A 12,447-nucleotide genomic window follows, 5' to 3' on the forward strand; every position below is an offset into this window, starting at 1 on the left:
TTGACAAATCTCTCGAGGTGATTTGCGTTTAAATTAAGATAAGGACCACAGCCTTTGTTGTCTCTGATCAAAATTAGAAGCCGATTTCGTGCATTTATCAACTCCCCGGTCGGGCGTGAATATATATAGACGCATACTTGAACAACGTAATAGAGAAGGTAATTTTTTTGAGCGGGCCAATCGCTCGTGCCGTGGCGAAATAAGTTCACTCGGAAAAACCATATGCCGATTACTGCTTAGTTTGCTACGTGTTCAGTTAAGTTTTTCCCGCGTTCAATTAGTTTTAGAAGGGGAGCAAACTCTCTGGACCATACGCATATGTTATGCGCGTTAAGGAGTCTTTGTGAACCAATACACCCTACGTATAAAAACTGAGGTGCGAATGCTTTATTTCTTGAGGATTCCTATACCTTCCATATCTGCGGCGACGAAAATTAAAAAAAAAAGAAGCGAATAATATAGCTACTTTATTATGAAGGAGGGATGCATTTCTAAGCTAGAAAGTTCGTGCAACAGTGTTCTGAAAACGCTTCAGGCCATCAGATTTTATTATCGTTGTGACAAGCTTCAACAGCTTGCTTCGCAACAAAGCCATTTGTCCAAGTTTGGGAGTAAGCTAATTGAGTTTCGGAAGCAACCGAACATGCTAATTTCGCCCCTGCACACACAACTATCGAGTCCGTGCAAGCACCTACAGCTGTACGCTCTTTCTCTAATCAAGCCGCCGCGGTAGCTCAGTGCTTATCTGAAAAAAAAAACTGCGTCTTTGCTTACATTTTGAATTATATGTGCCCACTTTCCTCTTGGTAATATCGATTGACAACATCGCAATACTCGCTTCAACTGCGTCTTAAGCAAGACGCGGTTTCAACGAATTGCGGCGAAAATCAACCGACGCCGGGCTCTGAAACGGTGACGTTGAAAACCGCAGGTGCGCATTGCACATTACAGTAAAGGAATCGAATTACGCAGCTGGTCGAGGGTCTTGTGTGATTATACTGCAATGCACGAAGCTCCTGGCGTCGGCGCGAACGAAAGTTCGCACTATCACAGAAGTTTGTCAACACACGTGCGCACTCACCGCAAGATAACCGCTCGCTACCCTACCAGATAAATTCACGTCCACCTGGGAATAAAATAGCCATGATAATGCGTGATGCTTGAACTGGCGCTTTAATGCGAGCATTAAAACGACAACAGCACACGGTCACGGTTCGACTTTCCAACCCACTTTCGAGTGCCGATTATTGCGATCATCAGCGCCAGACTTCAAGCGAAGCTGAGGACGCGGAAGGAGTAAGCTGGCGCTTATTGAAAGCACCTACATTTGGTCAAAGATCAGCTGTGAAAACAACGCAGCAGCTGAAGCTTGCCTGTTGAAATTCCACTCGCAAGAAGAAAGTACGCATAGCGAACGATGCGCCGGCTCGGCGAGCTCGACCGCGCCAAGATGGAAACCGGAAGTTGTGGGGGCGGTGTTGCCAGACCGCCAAGCAATTTCGCATATCGTCTATTGGCGCCCAACTTTTCACCGTATATACAACGATCCGGAAGGTATGTAGCTAGTTCCGCGGATTGAACTAAGAAATATATTTTTACACATACCTTTGTGCAGCGTGGCGTGTTCCAATAAAAATACAACGTGCAACGATACTCAAGCACAGTCCTTCGACCATACGCAACAGGTAAAATTTAAAACGCGAAGCTAGTTGAAAGGAGCGCTTAGTCCTTCTGAACTTGGCATTTCAGCAGACATGGTGACACCATAATAGGCAATGTTCTCCAGATTCAGCTCTAAGGCACAGCAAGCAAACGATGTGACTTTTCCTGAAATTTCGGCCATTTATTTATGTAAATGGAAAAAATTCCTCAGATAAAATTTTTCTTTGCAGCTTTCGCAAGCGGCACCGCAATGACGATTTTTGCTATCGCCGTGCCTTACATGGGTTCTGCAGCAATGGTGCGTATGACGTCACATGACTCAGACATTTTCATTTACTGTCATTCACTCGCCTCGTGTTGTAAATGTAAATGTAAACTCTTCTGTATTTCTAGATATTCATGGCCCTGTACACAGTCGCTTCCGGCCTGTTTGCCGGTCTTGTTCTCATGGCTATCTCATCGCCATGGGTCAACGCAAAAGTAGGCCTCCTTCGCTGTTTGTTTGTTCGTTTGTTTGTTTTTGTTTGTTTGTTCATTTGTTCGTTTGTTCGTTTGTTTGTTTGTTTGTTTGTTTGTTTGTTCCTTCGTTCGTTCGTTCGTTCATTATACCAGTGACGGCCCTCTAGTCGAGAGTATTACACAGGGGGAAGCATCGGTACACAAGGTGAGCACCAAGGTACAATACATGTACACAATAATACACGGTACTAGTAACTAAGCTTCCCACAACCCCCCCCCCCCCCCCCCCCGCCAATAGCAGCAGCACCCCGCGCAATCATTTCCTTTACTGCGATCAAATGTGCCTGTCTTTTCTCTCCCCGTCTCTTTCTGACTAGTTTCCATCAATTATCTACTCAAGTGCATGCTAAACGCTTCTCATTTTCAGCTGCAGGCTAATATAATTTTTTTCTTAGATCGCTTTACCTTCTCAGTTCGTTTCACCTTAAAACCTGTGTCGCATATCATCGCTAAAAGTAGTCACCTTTGGTGCCGTGTGACTCCTAGTATTATACATGTGCGCTCCCAGCTTCAACTGTCCACCTGTAGTAAATATTCGCGTTTGAAACAAATAGACGACCTGAGAAGATGTTCGCCCACCGTATACCGTACTGCGGCGCAGGGTACTACGTGGACATGCCTGCTGGTCTGTGCGCTCCAACTATGGCATGGCATCGGCAGTGGTTTGTCTGGCTTTAGCCGATCTCCAGTGGTAACCGGAACCCTGGACCGGTGCCCGCATCTGGCCAATGGTACCAGGGGCGCCGTCGGCGTTGACACAGCGGTAGGCAAGCCGCTGCAGCACAGGTTCGTATACCGTCCGGATGCTCGTAGACGAGGCGCAACTTGAGAGGACCCTTCCTTTGTTGACAAAGGTTCATGATTACGTGCACTTGCAATACTGAGGATTGGCTTATCTTTGCCCGCATGACACGCATCATAAAGAAAGAAAGCTTGACAGCGCGAAATTCACATTCAGTTGTTGTTGTTTTTTTTTACGTTGGTACTAAGTGTCTAATTGTTGCTAAAGGATGCGCTTCAGTAAATGCTTCTGAAATGAGATTTAATAAGAAATCACTGGGCAACAAGCTTATGGATAGGTAGCAATGCGTGAGTCTATATGGTTGCTTTCTGACTTTGCCGCATACACTTTCTCTTTGTCGGGCCTACCTTATCCCCTTGGTTTTATCCTTCTACGCGTATGCACGGGTAAAGTAAATCTACCCCCCTCCGATCTTTTTATGGCTTATTCCCCCTACTGAAAGTTTCCGTAAATTACCGTATATATATATATATATATATATATATATATATATATATATATATATATATATTGTCACGTTGTAGTGACGGCAGTCCAGCGGTCAGGAAGACACCAGAAAGACTTACAAACGAAGCTCTTTATTTGGGCTGACTTGCGCCCGCAAAAGAACTGAATCACTCGGTGGCGGCCTAATCTACAAGCGTGCTCGTCAAACGTCGAACTACGAATGTCCGCCGCTCGCGGCATCGCTCAATTTAAAGCCGGCAAGGAAACTTCCAGATAACAGGTCAAGATCATCTACGGTAATCTGGAAAAACCTAGATGCAGCCTTTCATGGCTGCGAACAATCGAGATTAGTCTGGTCGCTTCTCGCGCCACGAACAAAAGTGATAACGACCCTTTCCTGCTGCCTTGAGCGTGAACGAACACACACTGCAATGATACGTGGCATTACCCCCCTTCCAAAGAAGCATCGTCTCGATGCTTTAAAATGGAAATAAACACGGAGAATGCTTCGAGAACTTAGAGTCCTTTAGCGTTCCTAGTAAGGTGTAAGGGCAGCGGTAAAAGCTTCAAGTCTGGCCGTGTCGTCGTCGTCGGTGTCATCGTAGTTTTCGTCGTCGTCGTAGTTGTCGTCGTCGTCGTCGTCGTCGTCGTAGTTGTCGTCGTCGTGATCGTAGTTGTCGTCGTCGTCGTCGTAGTTGTCGTCGTCGTCGTCGTAGGGTCGTCGTTGTCGTCGTAGGGTCGTCGTCGTAGTTCTCGTCGTAATTCTCGTCGTAGTTCTCGTCGTAGTTGAGGCATAGTCTTGTGTTTTCGTCGATGGACGGTCTTAGTTCTTGCGGTCAGAAGCAACCTCACCTCCAGAGGCTGCTTTATTCAGTTTAACCTTCGGGGGCCGGGGGAGCGTCCACGCACTGCGTAGCCTCGGCTAGGAGATACTTAGCGCGGTGACGATGGCAACGGAGAACACGATAGGTGGCTCGGCGATGAGTATCCTTCCCGACGCAAAAAATCCTCGATTTCGGCTGGTCGCTGGCCGGGTCGGGGTCGTGGGGCGTCGTAAGGGAACCCTCGGATGCCCATTCTCCTGTATGGGCAGTACCGGAGAATGTGACCGACTTCTCCGCAGTGGAAGCACTGTGGGCGGCGCTGGTCGGTTGTTCTCCACTCGACGCATTTCCTCGGCCGTGTACGACGCTCGTAGGACGGGCGAGTTGGGGCGAGAGGGCGGCGCTCCAGCGCAGCTGGCTAAGGGCGATAGGGGCTTGGGTCCCGTCGTCGAGGTATAGGACGGCGCACTGCTGCGGCGTAAGTCATGGCTGGAGGCTCCAGAGGCTGCGTGGTAGACTGGAGTCAGGTCTTCCGGCGAATAACTCAAAGGGCTGGCGTCACGACTTGCAGGGGTTGTCCGGTACCTGGAAGGCTACCCCGCACCTCCACCAGATGTCACGTTGCAGTGACGGCAGTCCAGCGGTCAGGAAGACACCAGAAAGACTTACAAACGAAGCTCTTTATTTGGGCTGACTTGCGCCCGCAAAAGAACTGAATCACTCGGTGGCGGCCTAATCTACAAGCGTGCTCGTCAAACGTCGAACTACGAATGTCCGCCGCTCGCGGCATCGCTCAATTTAAAGCCGGCAAGCAAACTTCCAGATAACAGGTCAAGATCATCTACGGTACTCTGGAAAAACCTAGATGCAGCCTTTCATGGCTGCGAACAATCTAGATTAGTCTGGTCGCTTCTCGCGCCACGAACAAAAGTGATAACGACCCTTTCCTGCTGCCTTGAGCGTGAACGAACACACACTGCAATGATACGTGGCAATATCCATACGGTTTCTATGGAGTCAGTATGTACTGTATGGAGTCGCTATGGACAACATGGAAAGCGGGTATGGTTAGTTACGAAATCCATATGACGTCATTCACACTTTATGGAAGTTAGATTGAAATTTCATGGAAAGTTTATAGACGCACACAGAAAACGTATGGACGTCCATATATTTTTCTACGCCATATGAATTCTTTATTCCCATAATTTCATACAAGCAACAAGTACGGAACGTTTCAGTAGGGCTATGCACAGGCGTGCCTGTGTGGAAGCCGATCGTCTTACAACTGGCCAACGTCCTATGCACGAGCAGAGTTACAACACAGCGAGTACCGGTGGAAGACCAACTGAGCAATAAAGGTCTAAGCTAACCTCTATAATAAAGGCGCACGCCTGTATTTCAAGGCGTCGATGATGGCCTCGAAAATACATACGCCTTTATGGGAGTTCATTCAAGGGAAACGCAAGATGATTAGCCTATAAACTTTTTAGGAAGAACCAATGATTATCCAATAGTCGTCTCTCCAAATGAGGAGCGAGAGAATCATAATAGGTTTGTTCATATATGAGGTTCTGGTCAAGTACTACACCAGGGTGGCCAAATCCTGTTCTGGTGAGGGAGTACGCTGTCGATTCTGGTCACCGAGATCAGGCCGCACACCAGGCCTGATTATGCAAGTCCATCGACGCGCGGAGTTTTTTTTTTTTATTGCGAAAGCAATGCTACTTGCACTTTGCACGGTGACCACCATCGTGCCGAGCCGGTGACCACCATTGACCTTCATTTGACCTTGATTGCATTAGTTGGATTAGATTGGATTAGATTAGATTACATTAGATTGGATTGGACTGGACTGGATTTGATTTGATTGAATTAAATTAGATAAGAGTAGATTACATTGGATTGGATTCAATTGGATTGGATAGGAGTGGAGTGGATTGGACTGCATTGCATTGCATTGAATTGGATTGGATTGTATAACCGATGCATCACCACAAGTATAACCACAAGCACCACCACCAGCTACACTACCAGCTGAACCATGGCGTAGGTACGGATATTGCTTTTGCAATTACCGGGCTTAACCAAGCTAAGCCACAGCGAATTTTTTTAATCCGATGGAGGATTGCACGGCACCGGGATTCGAGCCCCGTTGCACGCAAAGCCGATCCTCTACCTCTACGCCATGGCTTCATCTTTTCCGCCCGTGGATGGCAGCAAACTAGTACCGACTTCCGGTTAACTTATCCGTGCTTCTCTACTCCTTTCTATTTATCTTTTAGAAAGTAAATCGGTGGCGGCGCCCATCGGCACTGCTATCAGATCCAGAATTATCGGTGTAGTTAGAGCTTGTCAGCCGTGCCAATCTTGTAGTTGAATAGGGTAGTAGTAGAATGTATCTTGAAAATGTTCAACATCTCCGCATATCTGCGAACAGCGGGGAGATACGTCTATGCGAGAGGGACTCGAGTGGGTGAAAAGTATTCGTCGCTTGGCGTGACCAAGCACGAAGACACGTTATCTCTGTTCTTATTCACAAGACATACAGATGGCTGCTAAAGGGCTACTAGAGAGGGAATTCTAGAATAAGGAATGAACGCTGAAGACTTGCGTAACCTTCCCTTCTCTGAAATCGTCACGCTGCGCAGCGACTGCGATGGACGAGGAAGATGCCCCCAGTAGCTTCACAGAATAATGGTACGCATGAAATAAATTTACGTGCAAATTTAAGCTTGGCAAACTTAGGAAACAGTTAGAAACTGCCAAGAAAACATCCGTCGCACTTCCTCAGCCCCTTCCTCATATCTCATAGTGGCTTCGCGGCATGAGAATATTATTCTAATTAGCAAATCAATTAAGATATTTACTTCAGGCCATAATTAAGGTTTTATACAATAAAAGCACGATAGTAGGCTCCATAACTATTATGCAATACACAAAAGGATTGCTGAACAGCTTGAGGCTAAGGTTACGGTATAAAGTGTCGTGTGTTGAGTTTATTTGCATAAGCAACTCAGGCAGTCATGCCATATAAGTCACCACGTATAAGTACTTAGGACTTCACCTTCATTCAGACTTAGCATGGAACCACCATATTAACCTTATGCTTGCATCTGCTAATCGGTCATTAGGTCTCTTAAAACATAACCTAAAGCATGCTCCTCCTCACCTCCGTGCTCATGCCTATACCACTCTAATTCGACCTAAAATTGAATATGCCTCGGCTATTTGGGACCCTTACCAATCTTACCTAATAAATAACATTGAATCATTGCAGAACCGCGCCGTTCGTTTTATTTACTCCGATTATTCACGTAACACCAGCGTCACAGCCTTAAAGAAACGCGCAGGTCTCCAGGATCTATGTCTCCGCCGTAAAATTGCACGACTGTCACTTTTTCATAAGCTTTATCATCATCCATCACTTCATAACGACTTTTTTTTCTTCGCCTACTTCGATTTTTGACCGCCGCGATCATCCCTTTAAAGTTAGACGTTTCACGTGCAGAACATTTATCTATGCGCATTCATTCTTACCACGCACAATATCTGACTGGAACACTCTGCCTTCACATATCGCAACCACCACTGATCCTGATAAATATTTTAAACTTATATCTTCAATAACTACTGCTTAACTCTTCGCATACATTGTTATTTTATTTGTTCATGGCTTCCTTTTTTGCAGGGTTTGTTACTAAAAAGATTCATTGTATTAGTGTTCTGTTTGTATAATTTCAATAATGCAGTAATCTTCGTTGTTTGCCGCGCTGCCATTCTTTTGATTCTTTTGCTTACTTATATGCCATGCAAAGTGTCTTATTTGTGCTTTTGATTGATTCTTTTGCTTACTTATTTCATCCAGTGTGGCTTATTTGTGCTTTTGTTGTTTGTTTTATATTTGTGGTTTTTCTTTTATTCTGTTCAATTGCCTGTGCCCCCCCCCCCCCCTATGTAATACCCTCTCGAGGGCCTTTAGGGGTATTCTGTATAAATAAAATAAATAAAATAAATAACATGGCCGTGTGTGTTCATTTTTTTTTTCATTTTTTGGTAACAATCCACAAAAGCTACAGCTGCGTGTTTACACGCATACATGATTATAAACAACGCCGGTATGTGCTTACGGTTTCATCGGCGCCTTAGTTTTTTTTTTCCATTGGCTATGTCTTGGATGAATTTTTGCACAGAAATAGCTGCTAAGGTATCACAAGCGTGATCACCATCCCCGAACGGCTAGCCCCTGCCGGTAAAAATATTAAAAGCGCTGGTTCCTGACGTCCTGTCTGTTTGAAGCCGCAGCAGTTAGCCCAGGCTTCATTATATCAAAAGCGAGATGCAGCAGCAGCAAACGACAAAGGCGCAATGCTACTGCAACGCCACCTGGAAGGCTTGAGTGAAAAGCAAAAGTGTTCCCATGGCCAAACCCATGGAGGATGGACTTCTTGCCTTCCTCCATGGGTTTGGCTAATGGGAACACATTTGCTTTTCACTTAAGCCTTCCAGGTGGCGTTGCAGTAGGATGCCATGGCCAAACCGGAGGCAGCACCGGCAAGCCAGCGCTGGTGTTTCGCGTACTCTTGGTCACTAGTTCGATACATTACAGCAGATGGCGCCACAAGTTCGAATCAGGCTTTTAACTTAAAGGCGCCAAGACACGAACACCTGCTTTGGACGAAGCGACCTCATATCTGTCTCGCATAGCGCCGCCTGACGTCACCATCGTTCCTCAAAAAGAGCTACATCCACGACGGGCGAATACAAGGCATGTGGAGCAGTGTGAGGGTAGTGAACTGAAGATATTCAAAATGGTCGAATTTGAAATGGCTTCCTATACTACGGTGTCCATCGCGCCCTGTGCTGTACAGGAGGAACAATAAAATCAATGTTTTTCTTCTTTTATTTTCAGCCCGTACGTGCTCCCACTCTACCGAGTGTCGTACTTCTGGATGGCCTTCTTTGGATTTCTGCTCACCGTAGTGCTGGCAACAGCTTTGAGTCTAGCCACAGGCGAGTGCCCAAGGTGGATTTGCACTGTTTTCACTGCAGGTAGCTAACTTCACCGTAATGAAAGAAAAAGGTATTTAAAAACGGAGCAGAGCTGCTGAGCAAATAATCAAGATATGGATGTTTTTTGCACGATGGCATAAATGGTGTCCACAGTGACAGCCATGTCACGAGGTGAGAGTGGAAATAATTATGGGTATTTTTTATTAGAGTAATATACATTTTGACACTAGGAAGAGGGGAGTACTACGTCTGAGCTCGTCGGCATCATCTTCCTGAAGCAGTAGCAGCATTACTGATAGTAAAAATAGTAGGAAGGTAGTGAAGGGCGTTCAAAATAAACGCTTCATTGACCTGACTAGCGCAAACAAAGAACAATTCGGCGACGGCGATAGCAACAAGCGTGCTTGGCGAACGGAATCGCCGCTGCTCTCGACCGCACTCAGTTCAAAGCTGACAAAGAACTTTCGAGACAAAGCCCAAAAAGCAACCGCAACAATATCGAACAAAGAAGAGGCTGCGCCTGGATGCGACCATTCGAGATAAATCTCGCCGCATCTTGCATCACAAAAAAATGACAAAGCCGCCTGACAGCAAATTTGAGCATTAACAAACAAAAATCACATGCGTGACTACAGGACAAGAAGAACGCGTGAATACTGGTGTGCAAAACCTACCTCATTGGTGCAGTGCTCACAGACTTGTTGAGATAGCGCGAAAGGTGCACTGCACGGCGCTTTGACTTCATTTTATATAGAAGTCGCGATACACTGCCTTACTTGTACTGTCCTTTGCGTCTTGCCATCATGGTCGTTTGTGTCATGCCATCATGGACGTTTGGGTCATGCCATCACGGTCGTTTGGGTCATGCCATCACGGTCGTTTGGGTCATGCCACCATGGTCGTTTGGGTCATGCCATCATGGTCGTTTGGGTTATGCCATCACGGTCGTTTGGGTCATGCCATCACGGTCGTTTGGGTCATGCCATCATGGTCGTTTGGATAGGCCGCTCTGCTGATTCTATAAGACAGTAGCAGAGACCCTGCAGCTTTCTCGGAAATCTCTAAATCTAGCACTTCCAGAAGTAAAGTGTTACTTAAAGTATTTTACCTACAAGATGATAAGTAGTTCACCCTCGTCCTGACCTCCAGTCTACCACAATCACATTTTCGATTCGCTAAGAAATTTTCCTGCTTCCTTCTATGCGAATAGAGATAACTGGCAATTTTCATCGCACTGGGCAGTTTTTTTTGTTAAATCTTGGTGACTGGACTTAAAAACACAAAAATTGCAAACTCCTAACCAACCCCTAGGAAGCCGAACGCGACATGGTCGGAGGTCACTCAGGCCTCATTCGCAACTCCATGCGCACCATTACGGTACGCACGCATTCGTCTCAGAGCCTCTTTCTTTTGAGAAGCACTCCTTCACCGCCCCCCCCCCCTTAGCCACGTCATGCACCCTATCACAGACCCGACGCACCAAGCAGAGAGTACTGGAAAATTTCCACACACACTGACAACTGCGCAGCTAGCACCCCGCCAACTCCTCGGCTCTCCGTGTTTAACGTACCTCGCTTTAATTGGTTGACTATGGTGTGACGTCATTCCTTCAGCCCCGCCACCCAGGGGCCTTTAAGGGTCAGTAAATGATGATGATGATGATGGTGACTAATCGTGAATTAATGGGAAAGCGCACACGGCTTTTCCTCCAACCATCGCTTTGCGCCAAAATTACGCCGGTGACAAGGCACAAAGGAAAAAGCAGACGGTACAAACGCAGTCCACGTTCGTCTTGTCTCCTTCCCTGTGTCGTGTCCCCTGCGCAGTTTTATGCCTTAAAATTATGTCATACCAACTAGCCCCGATCGTATACACTCCTTTGTGACAGCCCTCCCTTTCAGACCTGAAGGAAACAAAGACGAACGCTTTTTATATGCAGCAGTTGCGACTGTGCATCTCACATTTCTTATTCCAGGTGGCGCTAGAAGGGCCAAAACCCAGCTGCACCTCACAAGCCCATTATTTTTAAAACTATGGCGTCGTTTCAAATTTCTTCGACTGATACTTCAGGTGAGCTCAGTGCTTGAATGTGTGCGGCTGAGAATGTGTTCAAATTCTGTAAGCAATGTGAGATACCTGCCTACTTTTATGCCGCCGACAACGCAACACTCTAATGATGATAGAGGGCCACGGGGAGGGTAGAGGGTCAGTAGACCATATTATTTGAGAATGTGAGAAGGGTCCAGGAAGAACAGCGGGGATAACCAAGACTGCATGAGAGACCCTTCTGCAAAGCACAAAAAAGAAGAACTGACTTAAAGCAGTCCGACTGGCTGATGGTGCCACCAGTAGTCAAGAGCTTCCGGTCTGCACCTCAGCTGACCACCCGAACCCTGAGGCCCTGCCCCGGGGTTTAGGCGCGGTCTTTTCTGTTGGGCAAATAAAGCTTACTCTCCCTCTCTCTCTAATGATGTTTAAATTGCCTTGTACAGTCTTAATATGTCAACATCAGGCGAGCAGCCAGCATGTACTCGAGACAGTTGAGAACTTTTTTTTAGATTTCGCACCTTTATAAGGATGCGAAAAATTCCTTTTTCGCTTTCAGTTGTAAAGTTGTAATTAGCCTGCGCGTACATCTATTAGATATTTTCAATGGATATTTTAGTGTTTCCATTTATCATCCACTTGCATCTGCTCACAAGAAAAAATGTAAAAGAAAAACTATTTTGTGTTTAAGTGAAATCACTGTACAGAAAGTGAAACAAGATTTTTCTGATCAAAGGTTTGAGGGGTTTATAGCATCGAATGATGTTATAGCAACGCATCGAATAATATTAGAAACGGTTTCTTTACATATACTTCTTTGGCTGAGCACAGCAAATCAGCAACACACACCAGTGGAAACCTTCCAGAAATCTACAGTCGTTCACTGTAGATTTTCAACCGTGCATACGCCAACGTCGTTCCATACAGCGCTCTGTGTTATCAAAGGACCCGTGCTGACTCCGAGATGTCAAAAAAAAACATTTCCTTCTTCAAATATTGGCGAGTGCATGCTACTTTTGCAAGGTTTTTCTCGTAGCTAATGAGTTGGTTACGAATAGCAGAGGAGGTCACATTAATGGGCTGCCCGTTTTTTTTTTTTGACGATATGTTTTGTTTTGTTTTTGTTTTCCTGGC

General features: G+C 46.0%; 1 protein-coding gene across 1 annotated transcript in view; it reads left to right on the forward strand.

The window, feature by feature from the left end:
- The window catches only part of LOC149346988 (sodium-coupled monocarboxylate transporter 2-like), a 47,442-nt gene extending 38,128 nt beyond the window's left edge, over positions 1 to 9,314 (forward strand). The window contains exons 12-15 of the mRNA XM_089541458.1: positions 1,893 to 1,960; positions 2,056 to 2,142; positions 2,783 to 2,967; positions 9,167 to 9,314. Coding sequence (XP_089397584.1) covers positions 1,893 to 1,960; positions 2,056 to 2,142; positions 2,783 to 2,967; positions 9,167 to 9,314 — 488 coding nt within the window. The remainder of the gene's footprint in view (positions 1 to 1,892; positions 1,961 to 2,055; positions 2,143 to 2,782; positions 2,968 to 9,166) is intronic.
- Positions 9,315 to 12,447: the final 3,133 nt, after the last annotated feature.

This window comes from Amblyomma mixtum, chromosome 4 (assembly GCF_055824585.1).
Source record: "Amblyomma mixtum isolate Tamu chromosome 4, ASM5582458v1, whole genome shotgun sequence".
NCBI classification, from domain to species: Eukaryota; Metazoa; Arthropoda; class Arachnida; order Ixodida; family Ixodidae; genus Amblyomma; species Amblyomma mixtum.